Genomic DNA, 15,091 nt, shown 5'->3' with positions numbered 1-15,091 from the left:
TATTGCATATTAAGAATAAGTCTAGATGAAAGCTTTTCATTTGGAAAAGTGAATACTATTCACATTAACACGGTTTTGTAGAAAGAAAAAAAAAAACCCTCTTTTTCATAAAGTTAGTTGCAGTAAATGTCTCTTCCTCCTCCTCCTCTTTCTCTCATGTAGTAGTAGTAAATAATTCACATTATGACTTTACATGAATAATTCTAATATTCTCTTTTATGCTATATCTACACAATTTTGTTTATTATATAATTCTAGGAGCTAGTGAAACAACTTTCATCCAATTCTTTGTTCTCAATTCAGCAGCAACAACACCCAATATACGTGTACCTAAAGGTTCTTTCTTTTGATTTAACAAGACACATGCATTATCATCAAAGCGAATTGTTCGGCCATCAGGGCGTGTCATTTCTTTCTTTGTACGAACAACGAGTGCATGACGAACATCACCTTTTTTCACTTTTTGTGCTGCTGCTTGGGTACCAGCAATATTTGGATTAATAGGTCTAGCCTTCTTAACTACACAAACAATCTCATCACCTAACGGAAGATTTAGCGATTTATTTTAATATATACATGTATATATATATATATATATATACCTGTTCTAGCAAAACGTGCACCACTCATCACTCGCACGCATTCTGCAATGATGGCTCCTGAGTTGTCAATAACATTTAATGTACCCTTTAATCCAATCATTAGAAGTTTGAAAATATATATGTTTATATGTATGTATGCGGGGGTATTACAGAAGTTCCTGTTTCTTTTTTGGAAATAAAACTCTAGGGTCGAATAAAGATATAGAGTCACATCTATTTAAGTCACAATTTATCTTTTTTTAAATGCTTAATTGAAAAAAAAAAAAAAAAAAAAAAAAAAAAAAAAAAAAAAAAAAAAAAAAAACGAATCTATTATATTCATGACACAATTTGCCTTAGTTGTAGCAGCTACAGAAGAGTTAGGTATTGGTTTACGCAGTAACTTGCCTTGGAGAATTCCAAAGGATATGGCATTTTTCAAGTCTGTTACCTCGCATGTGCCAAGGACATTACAAAACTCCAATGTTCAAAATGTAGTTATTATGGGTCGTGTTACTTGGGAATCTATCCCAGCCAAGTTTCGACCTTTAGATAATCGATTCAATATTATTGTATCTAGAAACTTAAATTATGATTTGTAAGGGGTTATTTTTTTTTCTTTTAGTAACGAATATACATACATTAATCATAGACAAATAGACAATTAACAGATTCAACAGCAAAAGCTAATACTCTACTTGTGAATTCACTGGAGAAAGCTTTTGAAGCAGTTGATCCTTCTAAGCATGCGCGTGTTTTTGTAATTGGTGGAGCACAAATTTATAAATTAGCTATTCAGCATGCAAACTGTTCACACATTGTGTTGACAAGAGTTAAATCAAAAGTTGATTGTGATACATTTTTTCCTACAATTCAAGATACTGACTTTCGTTTAGCCAGTCATCAAGAGTTTGAGGACTATGTGGAGCAACAGGTGCCTGAAGGAGTTCAAAAATACAAGGAACTAGAATACGAATTCACATTATACATTAAAAAAGAAAAAAAATAATCGCTTTATTTTAAACTGGCAATGCAGTCATTTATGACACTGAACAAAGAAGGAGTATATTGCTTAATTAAAACTGATAATAAAATTAGAGCAGTAGGAGGTCCAGCCCATTCAAATAACCAAGTTAATCTTGAAGGCCTTAGCTTTTCAATCATATTTTTCACTTGTATTTCTAGTTGTTGAATATTACTAGAGTTATCAAGGACTATGTCTGCCTTGGCTACTTTTTCTGATATAGGCATTTGTGCTTTAATACGTTGTAATGCTTGTTCTTCAGATAAATTATCTCTTTTTCTTAATCTTTGTAACTGAAGTATATCAGAACTAGTTTACAAAAGTAATAGAAATAAATATATGCAGGAAAAAAAAATAAAATAAAATAAAATAATGAATTAAATATACCAAAATACAACTACATTTGTGTTCATGAAGCGATCAAGTTTACTTTCAATTAATAGAGGTACATCGAATACAACCATATCAGCGCCTTTTAACCAATAAAAAAATGCTTCTTTTAACATTTCTAATCGTACATATGGATGTGTACAATGATTCAAGATTTTCCTTTTTTCTGGATCTTGAAAAATAATTTGTCCCAGTTTGGGTCTATCAATGTGACCATCAGGTAAGAATACATCGTCACCAAAATGTTGACGAATGAGCTGGTTTGCTTTTCTTCCAGGTTCTACTATATCTCTTGCAATCTTGTCAGCATCAATAATGGGTATATTTTGTTCTACTAAAAGTCGAGATACGGTAGATTTGCCTTTATACGTATAAAAATAGGATAAGTAAAATTAATGTTATTCAAATGCATACGGAGTAGACATTACCTGTTGCAATTCCACCTGTTAAGCCTATTAATTTCATTTTATTCGAATGAATAAAAACAAAGAAACTTTTATTTTATTTATTTTTATTTTTATTTTTATTTTTATTTTATTTTATTTTTTTTAACATATAATGAATTTGTTGGTTTAATTCTAATTCTAAAACCAATAGGAATTAAATTTAATGATATTAAGCCTATGCTGGTTTAGTAAATGATGTGAAATATGTATTATACGAAAGTACCTTTTTCTTTTCTTAATGAAATATTAAAAAGAGAGATCGTTATACTAAGATTTTTAGATAAGTAAAAGATCCTTATATTAACTCGTTCTTCTCCAGAAAAGAAAAATGTTCAATTGATAAAAGTTAACCAAGGACAAGACGAAACTGTTATTAACGTACATATATCACGTATGTATAAAACTTTTTTTTTTCTTTCTTACAAGGTAAGTAGTATTAATAATAGGGAATAGGGTCTTGATAATAAAAACTGATATAATAAAGAGCTATAGTATTCTTCCTTGAGCTAAGAATATAATATATTATTATTTCTAACGGGGTAAGCATTTGTGTCAATATCAAATGATACTGAATCTATTTCAGCTCTAATAACAGTATCAGCTATTTATACACTATATCAAGATTCATTATTATTGATTTTTATGTCTAATATTTTTACATAATACAATCTATAATGAGTACTATATGTTTGAATGACCTCTCCATTATGTAATTAATGATGGTTTATTCTTTTTAGCCAAGTTAGAAGGATGGCAGCTTGTTTCATTTAATTTTAGAGTAGTTAGTTTACTTGACTAGTCTTAATCAATAATACATTTAATTACAAAATAAATGAATAATGGACTTTATACTGGTTTCACAAATTAGCCAGATAATATTTGCCACAATTTGCCTTCAACCATTTTCAATGTCAATCTTTCTTTATCACAGCTAATGTGATTACATTTGACTGATTCATTGATGTATTTATATTGACGAAAAGTCATTATGCGACTATTGATTTAGCCACCAATGAATACCTCCCATTATAGTTTGTTTATATAGCGAAAATTACATAACCGTCATTCATTAGCTTATTGATCGAGAATGTAATTCACATTGAGAAAAAAAAAACATTAATCGTGTATGCTATTTAAAATACTTTTTTTTTTTTTTTCAATATAAATGACTTTCGCTTGTAAACATTGCCATAAACTAATGAAATATAAAACAATTAAAAATCAGGCTAGCAAAGATCAAGATAACACGTCTTGTATAAATGATGCTTTTTTTTCAAGTGTTGTTTTAGTAACAAAATATAAAATAAAATATGAAGCCATTCCGAAAATTTTCGCCACTTAATAATAGTGATGGCCCTGCATCAAGAAATCAATAAGTAGATCAATCTTATACCTCTTTTTATGTTATAAAAATGAAAGCTTAATAATTCTTATTCCGTGTATGACAAAAAGCATCATCAAAATATATAGATAAGAAATTCAATACTAAGCCCACTTTCATATTTTAAACACTCAGTCACCCATATCACAACCAACATAAATAGATCCTCTCTTTTCTTTGGTCATTTAACCCTTAAAAAAATCTTCTAATAAATTCAAATGATGTTAAAATAAATTCATTTTGATGGCAATCGAAATTTAATTAATGACGGTCAATAAAAAATAAAAATCCAAATGTTTGTTCGTCCATGATAACTTTTTATTCGATATAAAAAAAAAGTAAATGTCGTTATGTATAAAATGTGTTTAGATTTCGGCTAATTCACGAAGACGACGGACGGTAGAACGAACAGTGGCAGCAGCAGTAGTACTAAATTATGAAAATTGATTAATTATTCCATCTTTTTTTTTTTCCTTTTGAAAAAGACAAAAAAGAAATACTTACGAGACGGTGTAAGCACCACCAGCCATGATCTTCTTGCAACCCTTGCACTTCCAGATACCAACAGCAGAACGCTTAACAGCATCCTTACCACAGAAAGTACAGGTGTAAGTGGAGTGTTGAGTGATTTCCATCTTCTTTACAGTCTTTCTGAGAGAGGCACCATAACGGGTACCGTATTTACCGGTGATTCCGACTAATTACAAAAAAAAAATGTTATTCATGTTTTAATTGTTCATCAAAGGTTAATTAACAACATACCTTTCTTTGTGCGCTTAACCTGTTAATAGATTCAACATAATTTAGTTTAAAAGAAAATAACAACAAGTTAGCATATTATAAGGATAGATGGATAGATGGATGGCTGCCTTACCATTATGAATAAGGATAATAAGAGGGGGAAATCATTTTTGCTTCCTAATTTTGAGTTAATAATTTGTTGACAATCCGAGGTCAAAACATAAAAATTTACTTATAGCGGAGGTTAAATCAGAAGAGACAGACTGTAAATAAGAAATTTAAAAAAAAAATCATGAAATAGATCTTTATAATCTAACTCTACGCTGTGTTATATACATATATAAAATGGATGACTTTGATGACATTCTGCTTGATGACTACAACATCAATGATGATTCCAACGAGCCAAATTCAGTACAAAAATCAGAAACTTTGGAAAATCAACCTGATGAATTACCTTCAAAATCAAATAAAAAACTTAGACTAGATGAAAGCTTGTAATTTGAACTAATAATTTGACTTGATAGAATTAAAAAATTAACTTTTAATGTTAGATTATTAGATACAAAAGGTATACCATTATTAAAGAATGAAAGTATGCATTTAAAGTTTAAAGGAAAAGGATATGAGGTATTATAGTTACAAATAATAATACAAAAGAAAAGGAAAGGAAAGGAAAGGAAATAGCTAACTTCTTTTTCAAAAAGAGTGAAGACTTGAAAAAGCTTATGACTTATTATACTATATGGGCAAATAACCTATATCCTAAATTAAGATTTCGAGATTTTACACGAAGAGTAACAAAGCAAGCATCGAAACCACGTATTAAAGTCATGATAAAAGAATGGCAGCAGGAATATAAGGAAAGAAGACAAGTTCGATTAGATATTGAAAGGGAATTAAATGAGAATGCAGAGAAGTGTAAAATCTACATTTTTTTTTTCATTTACATTTATTAATATTTTACTATTTAGCTAATGAATTTGACAATGAAGAACATAAGTCAAATGAAAACTATGAATCACATGATGACGGTGATGACAATCAACCTCTATTTTATTCATTGCCAACTAACTCAAATTCCACTGCATAATTTTTTATTTTTTTTATTTTTTGTAATTAACTTTATAATTTATGTTCTATACATAAATATATCTTTATATTTATTTTATTTTTTCGTCTAGCTAGCTAGTTATAATAATTTCAATATTCACTTTACTTATAACAATTGGTAATTATTACATTTCAATGTATTTCTCTAAATAAACAAACATAGCTTATTCATAAGCTCAATTTTATGAGGTGTTTATACACCACCACTTTGAACAAAAGTGTGCCCATTCAGGCACCATTTTCGACCAAGAATATGATAGCTGTGACTGTGATCACGAAACATCGCGCCAAATTTCAATTCAAATTTTCGTGATTCCAATAGCAAAAAAAAGCCCCCTTTTTTTAAAAAAAAAAAAAAATAAACATAACATCGTAACAATGATCTTTGACGATGTGCAAGTCATTTACGGATTCCCGGATGGGAAGACAGTAGTCTCATACAAAACAAATGGGAGGTACTTGAAAAAAAAAATAAATCCCGTAAAAAATCACGATCCCTAAAATAATCTATAGTGAAGCAGTAATTGGTGGTGCTGATGGCACAGGTATTAAAGTTTATGATACTAATGCAGATGATCAAGAATACACACACACTGATATTGCTGAACACAGTGAAAGTATTACCTGCGTTGCGACTTCAGTAAGTTTTTCTGTAATACTAAATAACTATACAAGGTGTCTAAAAAAATAAAATAATAGAAAACAGGTGTTTTTGCAAGTGGTAGTGTTGATGGTTTGGTATTATTGTATACCAAAGATGATAAATTTGATAAAATTCTTGTAAGAAGTGTTGCTTCTATTCGTGATCTTGGTTTTCATCCAAATGGTTCTAAACTAGCTATTGCCACGGAGTAAGTAAATATAACAAAAAAAAAAAAAAAAAAAAAAAGGGAGAGAGTATAACAAATATTCTAATTTTATTAACAGTGAACCTACAATTCGTATCGTTCTTACAACTAATAATTCCAAGATTGTGCAACTGGAAGGTCATAATGATTCAGTGAAATCAGTTTCTTATGATCCTTCAGGAAATTATCTTTTATCTTCAGATGTTAAAGGAAATATTCGAATCTGGAATGTTTCAGCTGATGAACCTGTCCCTAGATGTATCAAAATTTTACCTGGATATACTTATAAATCAGATGTAGATTCAGTTTTACAAGCAAAAGTAGCGTGGAATCCAGACAATACTTGTTTTGCTTTTACAGGTACCAATAACAATATTCGAGTCTTTAGAAATGATATTTGGGCACCTTTTTATAGTCTTGATGGCGAACATACCAGGAATGTCATCACTTTTGCTTGGTCTCCTAATGGCTATTATTTAGCTAGTTCTTCAGAAGATAATTCATTTGTCATTTGGGATGTAAAGGAAAAAAAACCTATTGCAAAACATACAACTTCCACTTATATTACTGGTATAGCATGGCATTCTTACGAGAATGAGATTACTTTGGTATGTATACATACATACATACATATATATATATATATATATTAACTATTTTGTTTTGTTTATTTCTAGACGGATGCACATGGGCAAATTAGAATTTGGAAAGAAGTTATCCCAACTGACAATAGCAATTATCCTCATCCTGCTATTTTGCGTAATAAGACTACGCTTGAACCTACATCAGAGCAAGTAGCTCAAAAAGAAAAAACTAAAAATCGTATAAGCAATTCAAGTTTATTTGATGATGATGATGATGATGAAGAAGAAGCGATAGAAGATCAAGAAGAAGGTGATGATGTTGCAATGGTAGATGAAGAAGGCGAAGATATAGAAGATTTTGTTATTGATGATGATGGAGCAGGATATGCTGAAACAGCTGAAGACGCAGAAAAAAATAAACTAAAACTTCAGTCAAGATTAAACTTGGAGAATATTCCAAATAATAAAGGTCTCATTCAACGTCTGAATAAAGTAGAGTCAATGTTTGAACCACCACCCTCATTTCAGCCTGGGGAGACTCCTTATCATAAGCCAGAACCAGGCAAGCCATTTGATCCTCAACAAGGTGAAAGAAGATATATGGCCTATAATTTAATTGGTGCTATCTCAACCGTTTTTGAAGATGGACATTCAGTTATCAATGTTGAATTTCATGATCAGTCTGAATATCGTAACTTTCATTTTACTGATGTTCTGAATTTCAGTATCGGTGCTATTAGTTCTGTAGGTGCAGTATTCGCTGTTGAAGGTAAAGAGTCTGAAGATAAGCCTAAAAAGGAAAATGATGAAGACATTGATGATTTGGACAATGAAGATATCAATGAAGAAGAAGAGAATGAAAATAAACAACTTTATTCAACATTGTATTTTAGACCAAATAAGATGGGAACGAATAAAGATTGGACACATTACATGCTTCCTGGAGAAGATATCATCACTGTTGCAATTAATCAGGTTTCTGTCATTGCAACAACTTCATTAGGTTACGTTCGTATTTTCTCAATTTCAGGCATTCAAAAACATCTATTTTCACTAGAAAACGTTGTGACGATGACTGCCATGACTGACTTGGTGTTTATTGTATATTCTGATGGTCCAGCTTTTGAAAATCAACAAAACCTAAGATATATATTAATGAATACAAATACATATGAAATTCTACAAAAGGATAAGATACAATTGACAACTGAAAGTACTCTTAATTGGGTTGGATTTTCTGAAACCAATCAGGCTTGTACGTATGATTCGCAAGGTATTTTGCGTGTTCTTTATCATCAACGTCGACCCTATCAAGGTCGATGGATACCCGTATTTGATGGTAAAGCTTATGCAGGATCACAACAAAAAACTGAAAAGTATTGGCCTGTGGGTGTTTTACGTGATCGTTTAATGTGTGTTGTGATTCGTGGTAGTAATCTATATCCATTCTTCCCTCGACCTCCAGTGAAAGATATTCCGCTACGATTACCTTTACTGGAATCATCAACTGAAGTAGGACAATTGGAAGAACAAATTTTACGTATTGAGACATGCAATTTCCATGAACGTGATGAAGCTGAAGCAACTAATACAGAAGAGGAATATGTACAAACTTTCCATGAAGCTGATATTGAGATGGATATTGCTATACTGAAGCTCATTAATTTAGCTTGTAAATCAGAAAAGGTAGGAAGAGCGTTAGATTTGACCTATACTCTTCATACGTCAGAATCAATCGATAAAGCTGTTAAGATTGCCTTATTCCATCACTATACAAGTTTAGCAGAAAAAATAGCTCGTATTAAAGAGGTATTATTATTTTCTATTATAAATATATATATATATATATATATATGTATATTATATACATACTAATGAGTTAAACAATATGTAGACTAAATTTATAAATGACGAGCATTCAACGCCATCTACTTTAGCAGATTCTCTTGGTGCTCTACCTAATATTCATTCATCTACTCAACCTACTTTATCAAGTGATCTTTCTTTTGTTAAGAAGCAAAGAGGAAAAGAATATAATGGTAAACGAAGCATATCAGATGAGGATTCTATCATGTCAGACGTACACACATTTAAAAGATCAAAAGGGTTTGATTTTTCTCAATAAAATGAATGTATATATTAGATGTTTGTATTATGTTTATAGTTGTATATAAATATAGTAGTATGACAATAATTGTCTCCTGAAATATGTGTACACACAACACGAACAGTTTTTTTTTTTTTTTTTATTTTTTTTTTTAAAAAAAAATAAAATAAATAAATATGTATTCGTATACACATATATCTAACCTCCTTTTCTTTTCCTCTTTTTTTTTTTAAAAAAAAAAAAAAAAAAAAAAATCTCATTAATTAACGTTGTATAATGCCTATTAATAAAAGTAATTTTCAACCCAAAGATGCTCGAGCTGTGGCATTGACATATTCGGATGATGACGATGATGATGATATGAGTGAATTTTTGCAAAATGAGAAACTCCCTCATAATAGAAAGATGATGACAGGAACACAAGCTCTTGTAGAGTTTTTAAAGACAACTAGTCCAGAAGAGTTTCAAAGAAGTAACGTACAAGAAAGGTCTGTTAATACATTATTTTCTAGAATAAGAAAGCCAAAAAGAAGTACAACAACAGCACCACCACCACCACCAGCATCTATTATGCCTACATCTACTATCTCTAGTCGGTCTGTTCCTTCAAGTTCAGCTGCTTCTTTGCCAGGAACATTTACTTCTTCTACTACTTTAACTGTAAATTCCACATTCCATCATAAAGACTTTATTCGTCGAAAGAATTATATTGAAATTGTACCTCAACAACAACAACAACAGCAACAACAACAGCAGCTTATTTCAAGAAGCGCTGGAAATAGTAGATCTCCTTCTTTTGATAATACAATCTCAACCCAGTCATTTGTGCTACGTAACAGCAACACAAGTATGAACAACAACAACAACAACAATAATAATAATAATAAAGAACCTATTTTGCCAAATAAGAAAAGAGAATCAAGTCTCTACAGTGGTTCACTTCGTTACTCAGCATCTGTTAAAAGTCAACTAAGTACATTAAATAATCGACGTCCTTTAATAAACAGTACACAAAATTTAGATTTAAAAGCTACAGAAGAATATTTAACGTTAGCTGATGGAATGGATGATATTGAGTCAGCATTATTACAGAGATTGGAAAGGATAAGATTATTAAATGAAGAAATTCCAAGTGATAAGCTAGCTGCTGGTTTAGCTACAGAGCATATAAGAGCATTGGACATTACACATAGATTAGATAATCAACATCTTCAAGGAAACAGCAAGACAAAGATAAGGCATATGCAAGTACAAACGGAGGAATTAGACAAGAATAATAAGACAATAACGGATGTTACCCAACAACAACAACAAATAACCGTACAACAATCGCATGCATCATCGACTGAAGAAAATGCAGAAATAAGAGTAAAAAGAGCGGAAGCAGCTTTAGAAGATGCCTTGGATCATTTCGAAGTTATTTGTGGATTGGCCTATAAAAAATTACGAGAATTATGGGAAGAGAAAATGAGATGGGAAAATGCCTGCATGGAGTTACGAGATAGACTTATAGATATGGAACAAAAGAAATATACTATTCAACAAAACGGGAATCGAAAGGATGAACATTGCTTAACAGAAAATATTAAAGAGGAGGAGAAAGAGGATGAATTAGGTTTATCAGAATTTCCTTCTAACGAGAATTAATTTATGTAATAAATATTAAATTTTTATAATGGACACTTTGTTTATGATGATAAAATAGAGTTTATAGCCTATATTTATATTGATAAACACAACTTGCAAGCACCAAGAGCAGTTAAATAAAGCCTGAGTTATTACTGCCACTTCTTTTCTTGTTGAATACATGTTTTTTTTTTCATGAATATTTGTAGTTTCAATAGAAAAGAGAGTAAACAGGGAATAAAAGATTCGTTAATTTTGTGGGAAGTAACTTGTCATTAGTACTAGTTTTTGAATTAGATAGCTCCTACCTATAATAATTTTCGTTATATTTGTAGGCCTTATATTTTGCATATGTTTCCTTTGATCCTAGATAATCAAAGTATTAGATTTTTTTTGATGCTTTATAATCAAGCTTTTAAAGTCTGCAAATAACTCTTCGCAAAGGCAAGTAATCCAATATTAGCTGAAAGTAATAATAAAGACATATTCAGGTTAAATATTAGTTCTGATATATTACACTTTTTTTTATAAACTAGGAACCGCTTTTTTATATGTGTCACTTTTATACATTTACGTACGAATTGGGATTTATATGTATCCATTCAAAAATCCAAAATTATTGTTTAATGATTGCGGTATTTTTATCATGAAGAGAGTAATATACAGTATTTTTCAAATAAATGAGAAAATGTTTATAATAAATTGAGAAAACGAGATCACTATGTTGAGAAAAGTTGAGCAGAAAATTGAGAACAAACCCTTTTACATTGGTTATCCAACGACCCTTTTGTTCTATCTCGCACCACTAAGAAGCAGAAGAAATAAATGATCTTGTTATATATATTATGATAATATAAATAAATAGCTGTCTTATTGAGTCAATAATATGTTAAAATCATATTTGTATTTTAATCTAAATAAACTTATCCTTTATTCTGTTATTCACTCGTAACATGAATCTTTAATCTTTTCACTAAGAGGTCTAACAATTATTCATCCACATATCTACTAGAAAACATATTTGCAGCGCTTGACTCACAGTCATTCTTTAAGCCCTACTTTCCTCTTCATCATATGCTTTGCGGCCTTCTATATATGTGCTTGCTACCATTGTTGGTTAATTGATACTAAATAATATACGTTAAAAAGAGTTTGTTTTCAATTTTCTGCTCAACTTTTCTCAACATAGTGATCTCATTTTCTTAATTTATTATAAACATTTTCTCATTTTGGGGGTACAAAATTATCATTTTATTGAAACCTTTTCTTACTTCATTAAAATCTTTCCTTGCTTTATTGAAATCTTTTCTTATTTATTAGAAAAATATAGTACATATATAATTTTTTATTTATAATTCAAATAGTTACTTAATATAGCAAACATAAAATAAGATTCAAACAAAATAAAGGTTTCAAGTATAAACGATAAAAGTCCTTTTTTTTTTAGTTTTAAAACTTTTATATACCTTTTTCTCTTCTTAAAACTTTTTCATAATTATAATTACTGTTAAATGGGGCAATCACCATCTTCATCAGTTGCAACATCAACAAGACATGACAATGCTTCGACTCGTACTTTACATTCAACATCCATAAATTCTCATCGACCTTTATCTTTTTTAGAAGAATCTCCAACAGACTTCATGTAACTCATCCCACACGAAGATTTGGAAGATTAAGGGCAAATAACAATACAACGGCAAATATAAATTCAAATAATAACAACAACAACAATAATAATAGTCAATATAGAGTTCATACTTCTGCTTCTTCTATTACTTCTTCCGTTCGTCGTGCAACACAAGAAGCTACTCAAGCAGCAGCTGCGGCCACTGGACCTCCTAACCTGCACAATTTTTTACAACAGTCATTAAATGAAAGTAGTCGAAATAGTATTGTATCTTCTTCAGAATCAACAAATGCAAGTTTTTTTAATGACTTACTTTCTTCAGCAAATAATTCATCTTTAAGATATTTACAAATACCTATTCTTATGCAAGAAATTAATCATGTTAATGACGGTGCTTCAATTCATACAAATACATCTTCTACAACTACAAGGACATCAAGAAGAATGCATATTCTTGTTATTGAATATCGGTCTAATAATAATAATAATAATAACACAATGACCTCATCACCGTCAACAACAACTTCACAACGACCCTTACATAGATTCTTGGGTCTAAGAAGACCGAGATCTGAAATATCTACTACTTCTTCAACAGATACCATTCAATCCATGTCTATTTCAATAAATTCTTCTCAAACTAACTTTACAAGACAAACTACTGCAATATTAAATCAACAACAATCACAAGATGGACAATGGATTATGTATATACTAAACAATAATAATAACACTGCTGCTGCTGCTGCTGCTGCTATTGCCAACAATACAGCATTACAGGCCTTTTCTGTTTCACTTGAAGAGAATCCAACTTATGAGGATCTTTTAAGACTAAGTAATATTTTAGGACCTGCACGACCGAATACAACTACGCAAGCAGCTGTTGATGAAATAATACCTGTCGTAGACTGGTCAGATGATACCAAAAAGGAATTAAAACATGTTCAATGTTTAGTTTGTCTTGATGAATTTACACTTAAACAGCCTGTAAGAATATTGAAATGTCATCATGTATTTCATCGTGAATGTGTAGATAGATGGTTATGTGAAGCACACAATTCATGCCCTGTATGTCGTCGTGTACCTGTTTAAATATATATATTAAAATCATAATTTCTTGCATATACTTGCATATATTTACTAATGTAAATCCGGTTTTAATAGTAATTAAATAAATATGCAAAAAGCGTGTTTTTTAATTTTGAATTTTGGAAATAATAAATAATAAAAACTGTTTGCTCTTAATATGATATCTATTTTACTTTATTTTATTAGCTGCAGACTACTATTAATACATGCAGCAAACTAGTTTCAGTTTAAAGTAAAAAATAGTGTTCAATAATCAATTAACAAGCTTTAAAAAGTTACTGAAGACTTTTATTTTATTTCAAATGTCAACTAATTTACATATTAATATTTCATAAAGAATACTCATAGTAAGTACTTTTAAGCACGAACTCAAATGTTAGTATACGCACTTTAATATGCGGATCTTTTAACTACAATTACAGTTGATTCCCCCTGAATATATATAATAAACTATAGTTGATTATAGGTACAATAAGTAACTTAAAACATAATTACTGCTTCAAGTAAGATATAATACTTTATTTGGATTTATTAGTAATAAAATAATCTATGCTTGAAATCTTTTTGTCTTGATTTGGACTTTTATATCTGACAAATTAACTATTTGTTATCGTATACACATATATATTTAATCATATTAACTACAGAAGCTATTTTTGTTACAGATCTATGGAATTCTTCGGGAAACATGCTGATCATTTGTTTTTATAGAACAATCTGTATTAAAATTATCTGTAGATACATAAATCTATTACTGACTCATGCATTATCTTATTAAGCTCTGAGTACATTCTGACAGCAGACATAATAGCACCAAATACTTAAGGAGAGAACTGCATTTATGCAGCTCACAACCTATTTATGAAACTTGAATACTTTAATACAAATGAGCTTATTTTATATTAACAAAACAATCGTCAAATAGTTGCTCTCAATTACAATGGATTATCCAACTTTTTTGTTTTAGATATATAATTTTATAATCATTCTGAAAGGTCTATTATTTTTTTTAAAAAAAGAAGAATCTTATCAATCTTATAAAGCAAACTTGGATTGAGAAGAATTGTTGATAAAATAAAAGTAACATGACCAAAAAAAAAAAAAAAAAAAAAAAGAACAAAAATGTTTCTGCAAATATACTCGAGTTTCTTGTATGGAGTCTTTGGCTACATTAAAAGAAAAAGGTAGATATGAATAACAGTAGTAAATGTGTCATATAAATAATGTAATTTAAAGAAATTATAATTCTCTTTATTTATACAATTATAGATAATAACTAAAATAATACTATATCGCAGCCACTCTTTTTTGCTTTTCTTTTCCAATACTAAGGTTTATCTCTAAAATACTTTATCAATTTTTTCATATGAGACTAATAGTTTAAATTATAAGATTTATATATCTGTAAGATAATTATTTATTAATTGAAAACTCATATAAGATACAATGTCTGAGAAAGTTATTTCATTTTGATGTTATTCAGTATCATTACCGAGTATCTACATGAGTTATTACAAATGAAGAGACTATA

General features: G+C 29.7%; 8 protein-coding genes across 8 annotated transcripts; 5 read left to right on the top strand and 3 right to left on the bottom strand.

Moving 5' to 3' along the window:
• Positions 1–210: 210 nt before the first annotated feature.
• BX663DRAFT_475055 (50S ribosomal protein L14) lies at positions 211–801 on the bottom strand. The gene is made up of 2 exons (XM_051524236.1): positions 603–801; positions 211–540 (listed from the first exon to the last, which is right to left on the bottom strand). Exons 1-2 carry the CDS (start codon positions 700–702, stop codon positions 245–247), a joined length of 396 nt encoding a protein of 131 aa, XP_051381289.1. The 5' UTR covers positions 703–801; the 3' UTR covers positions 211–244.
• A 121-nt stretch (positions 802–922) lies between these two features.
• Positions 923–1,590, top strand: BX663DRAFT_437509 (dihydrofolate reductase-like domain-containing protein; the record flags this gene model as incomplete). The annotated part of the gene is made up of 2 exons (XM_051523233.1): positions 923–1,179; positions 1,242–1,590. The coding sequence occupies 2 exons, from the start codon at positions 923–925 to the stop codon at positions 1,588–1,590; spliced, it is 606 nt and encodes a 201-aa protein (XP_051381288.1).
• Positions 1,591–1,595: 5 nt separating this feature from the next.
• On the bottom strand, positions 1,596–2,460 carry BX663DRAFT_437289 (dephospho-CoA kinase; the record flags this gene model as incomplete). The annotated part of the gene is made up of 3 exons (XM_051523223.1): positions 1,596–1,914; positions 1,993–2,356; positions 2,424–2,460. The coding sequence occupies 3 exons, from the start codon at positions 2,458–2,460 to the stop codon at positions 1,596–1,598; spliced, it is 720 nt and encodes a 239-aa protein (XP_051381287.1).
• Positions 2,461–4,017: 1,557 nt separating this feature from the next.
• BX663DRAFT_475046 (60S ribosomal protein L37a) lies at positions 4,018–4,709 on the bottom strand. Its single transcript, XM_051524235.1, has 4 exons — positions 4,697–4,709; positions 4,585–4,603; positions 4,327–4,519; positions 4,018–4,251 (listed from the first exon to the last, which is right to left on the bottom strand). The coding sequence occupies exons 1-4, from the start codon at positions 4,697–4,699 to the stop codon at positions 4,188–4,190; spliced, it is 279 nt and encodes a 92-aa protein (XP_051381286.1). The 5' UTR covers positions 4,700–4,709; the 3' UTR covers positions 4,018–4,187.
• A 164-nt stretch (positions 4,710–4,873) lies between these two features.
• BX663DRAFT_514052 (replication fork protection component Swi3-domain-containing protein) lies at positions 4,874–5,850 on the top strand. Its single transcript, XM_051528236.1, has 4 exons — positions 4,874–5,060; positions 5,118–5,193; positions 5,271–5,484; positions 5,538–5,850. Exons 1-4 carry the CDS (start codon positions 4,909–4,911, stop codon positions 5,654–5,656), a joined length of 561 nt encoding a protein of 186 aa, XP_051381285.1. The 5' UTR covers positions 4,874–4,908; the 3' UTR covers positions 5,657–5,850.
• Positions 5,851–6,020: 170 nt separating this feature from the next.
• Positions 6,021–9,337, top strand: BX663DRAFT_514050 (WD40-repeat-containing domain protein). Its single transcript, XM_051528235.1, has 6 exons — positions 6,021–6,131; positions 6,190–6,316; positions 6,376–6,527; positions 6,604–7,132; positions 7,202–8,917; positions 9,003–9,337. Exons 1-6 carry the CDS (start codon positions 6,055–6,057, stop codon positions 9,231–9,233), a joined length of 2,832 nt encoding a protein of 943 aa, XP_051381284.1. The 5' UTR covers positions 6,021–6,054; the 3' UTR covers positions 9,234–9,337.
• A 749-nt stretch (positions 9,338–10,086) lies between these two features.
• Positions 10,087–11,047, top strand: BX663DRAFT_514049 (uncharacterized protein). Its single transcript, XM_051528234.1, has one exon. It carries the CDS (start codon positions 10,278–10,280, stop codon positions 10,860–10,862), a length of 585 nt encoding a protein of 194 aa, XP_051381283.1. The 5' UTR covers positions 10,087–10,277; the 3' UTR covers positions 10,863–11,047.
• Positions 11,048–12,145: 1,098 nt separating this feature from the next.
• Positions 12,146–14,067, top strand: BX663DRAFT_544086 (uncharacterized protein; the record flags this gene model as incomplete). The annotated part of the gene is made up of 5 exons (XM_051530875.1): positions 12,146–12,486; positions 12,585–13,458; positions 13,505–13,539; positions 13,898–13,907; positions 14,017–14,067. The coding sequence occupies exons 1-5, from the start codon at positions 12,353–12,355 to the stop codon at positions 14,065–14,067; spliced, it is 1,104 nt and encodes a 367-aa protein (XP_051381282.1). The 5' UTR covers positions 12,146–12,352.
• Between the last annotated feature and the right edge of the window lie 1,024 nt (positions 14,068–15,091).

This window comes from Cokeromyces recurvatus (genome assembly GCF_025118155.1).
Source record: "Cokeromyces recurvatus strain NRRL 2243 chromosome Unknown BX663scaffold_18, whole genome shotgun sequence".
NCBI classification, from domain to species: Eukaryota; Fungi; Mucoromycota; class Mucoromycetes; order Mucorales; family Mucoraceae; genus Cokeromyces; species Cokeromyces recurvatus.
Note: the sequence above shows the minus strand (reverse complement) of the source record. Positions and strands in the feature narration are given on the sequence as shown.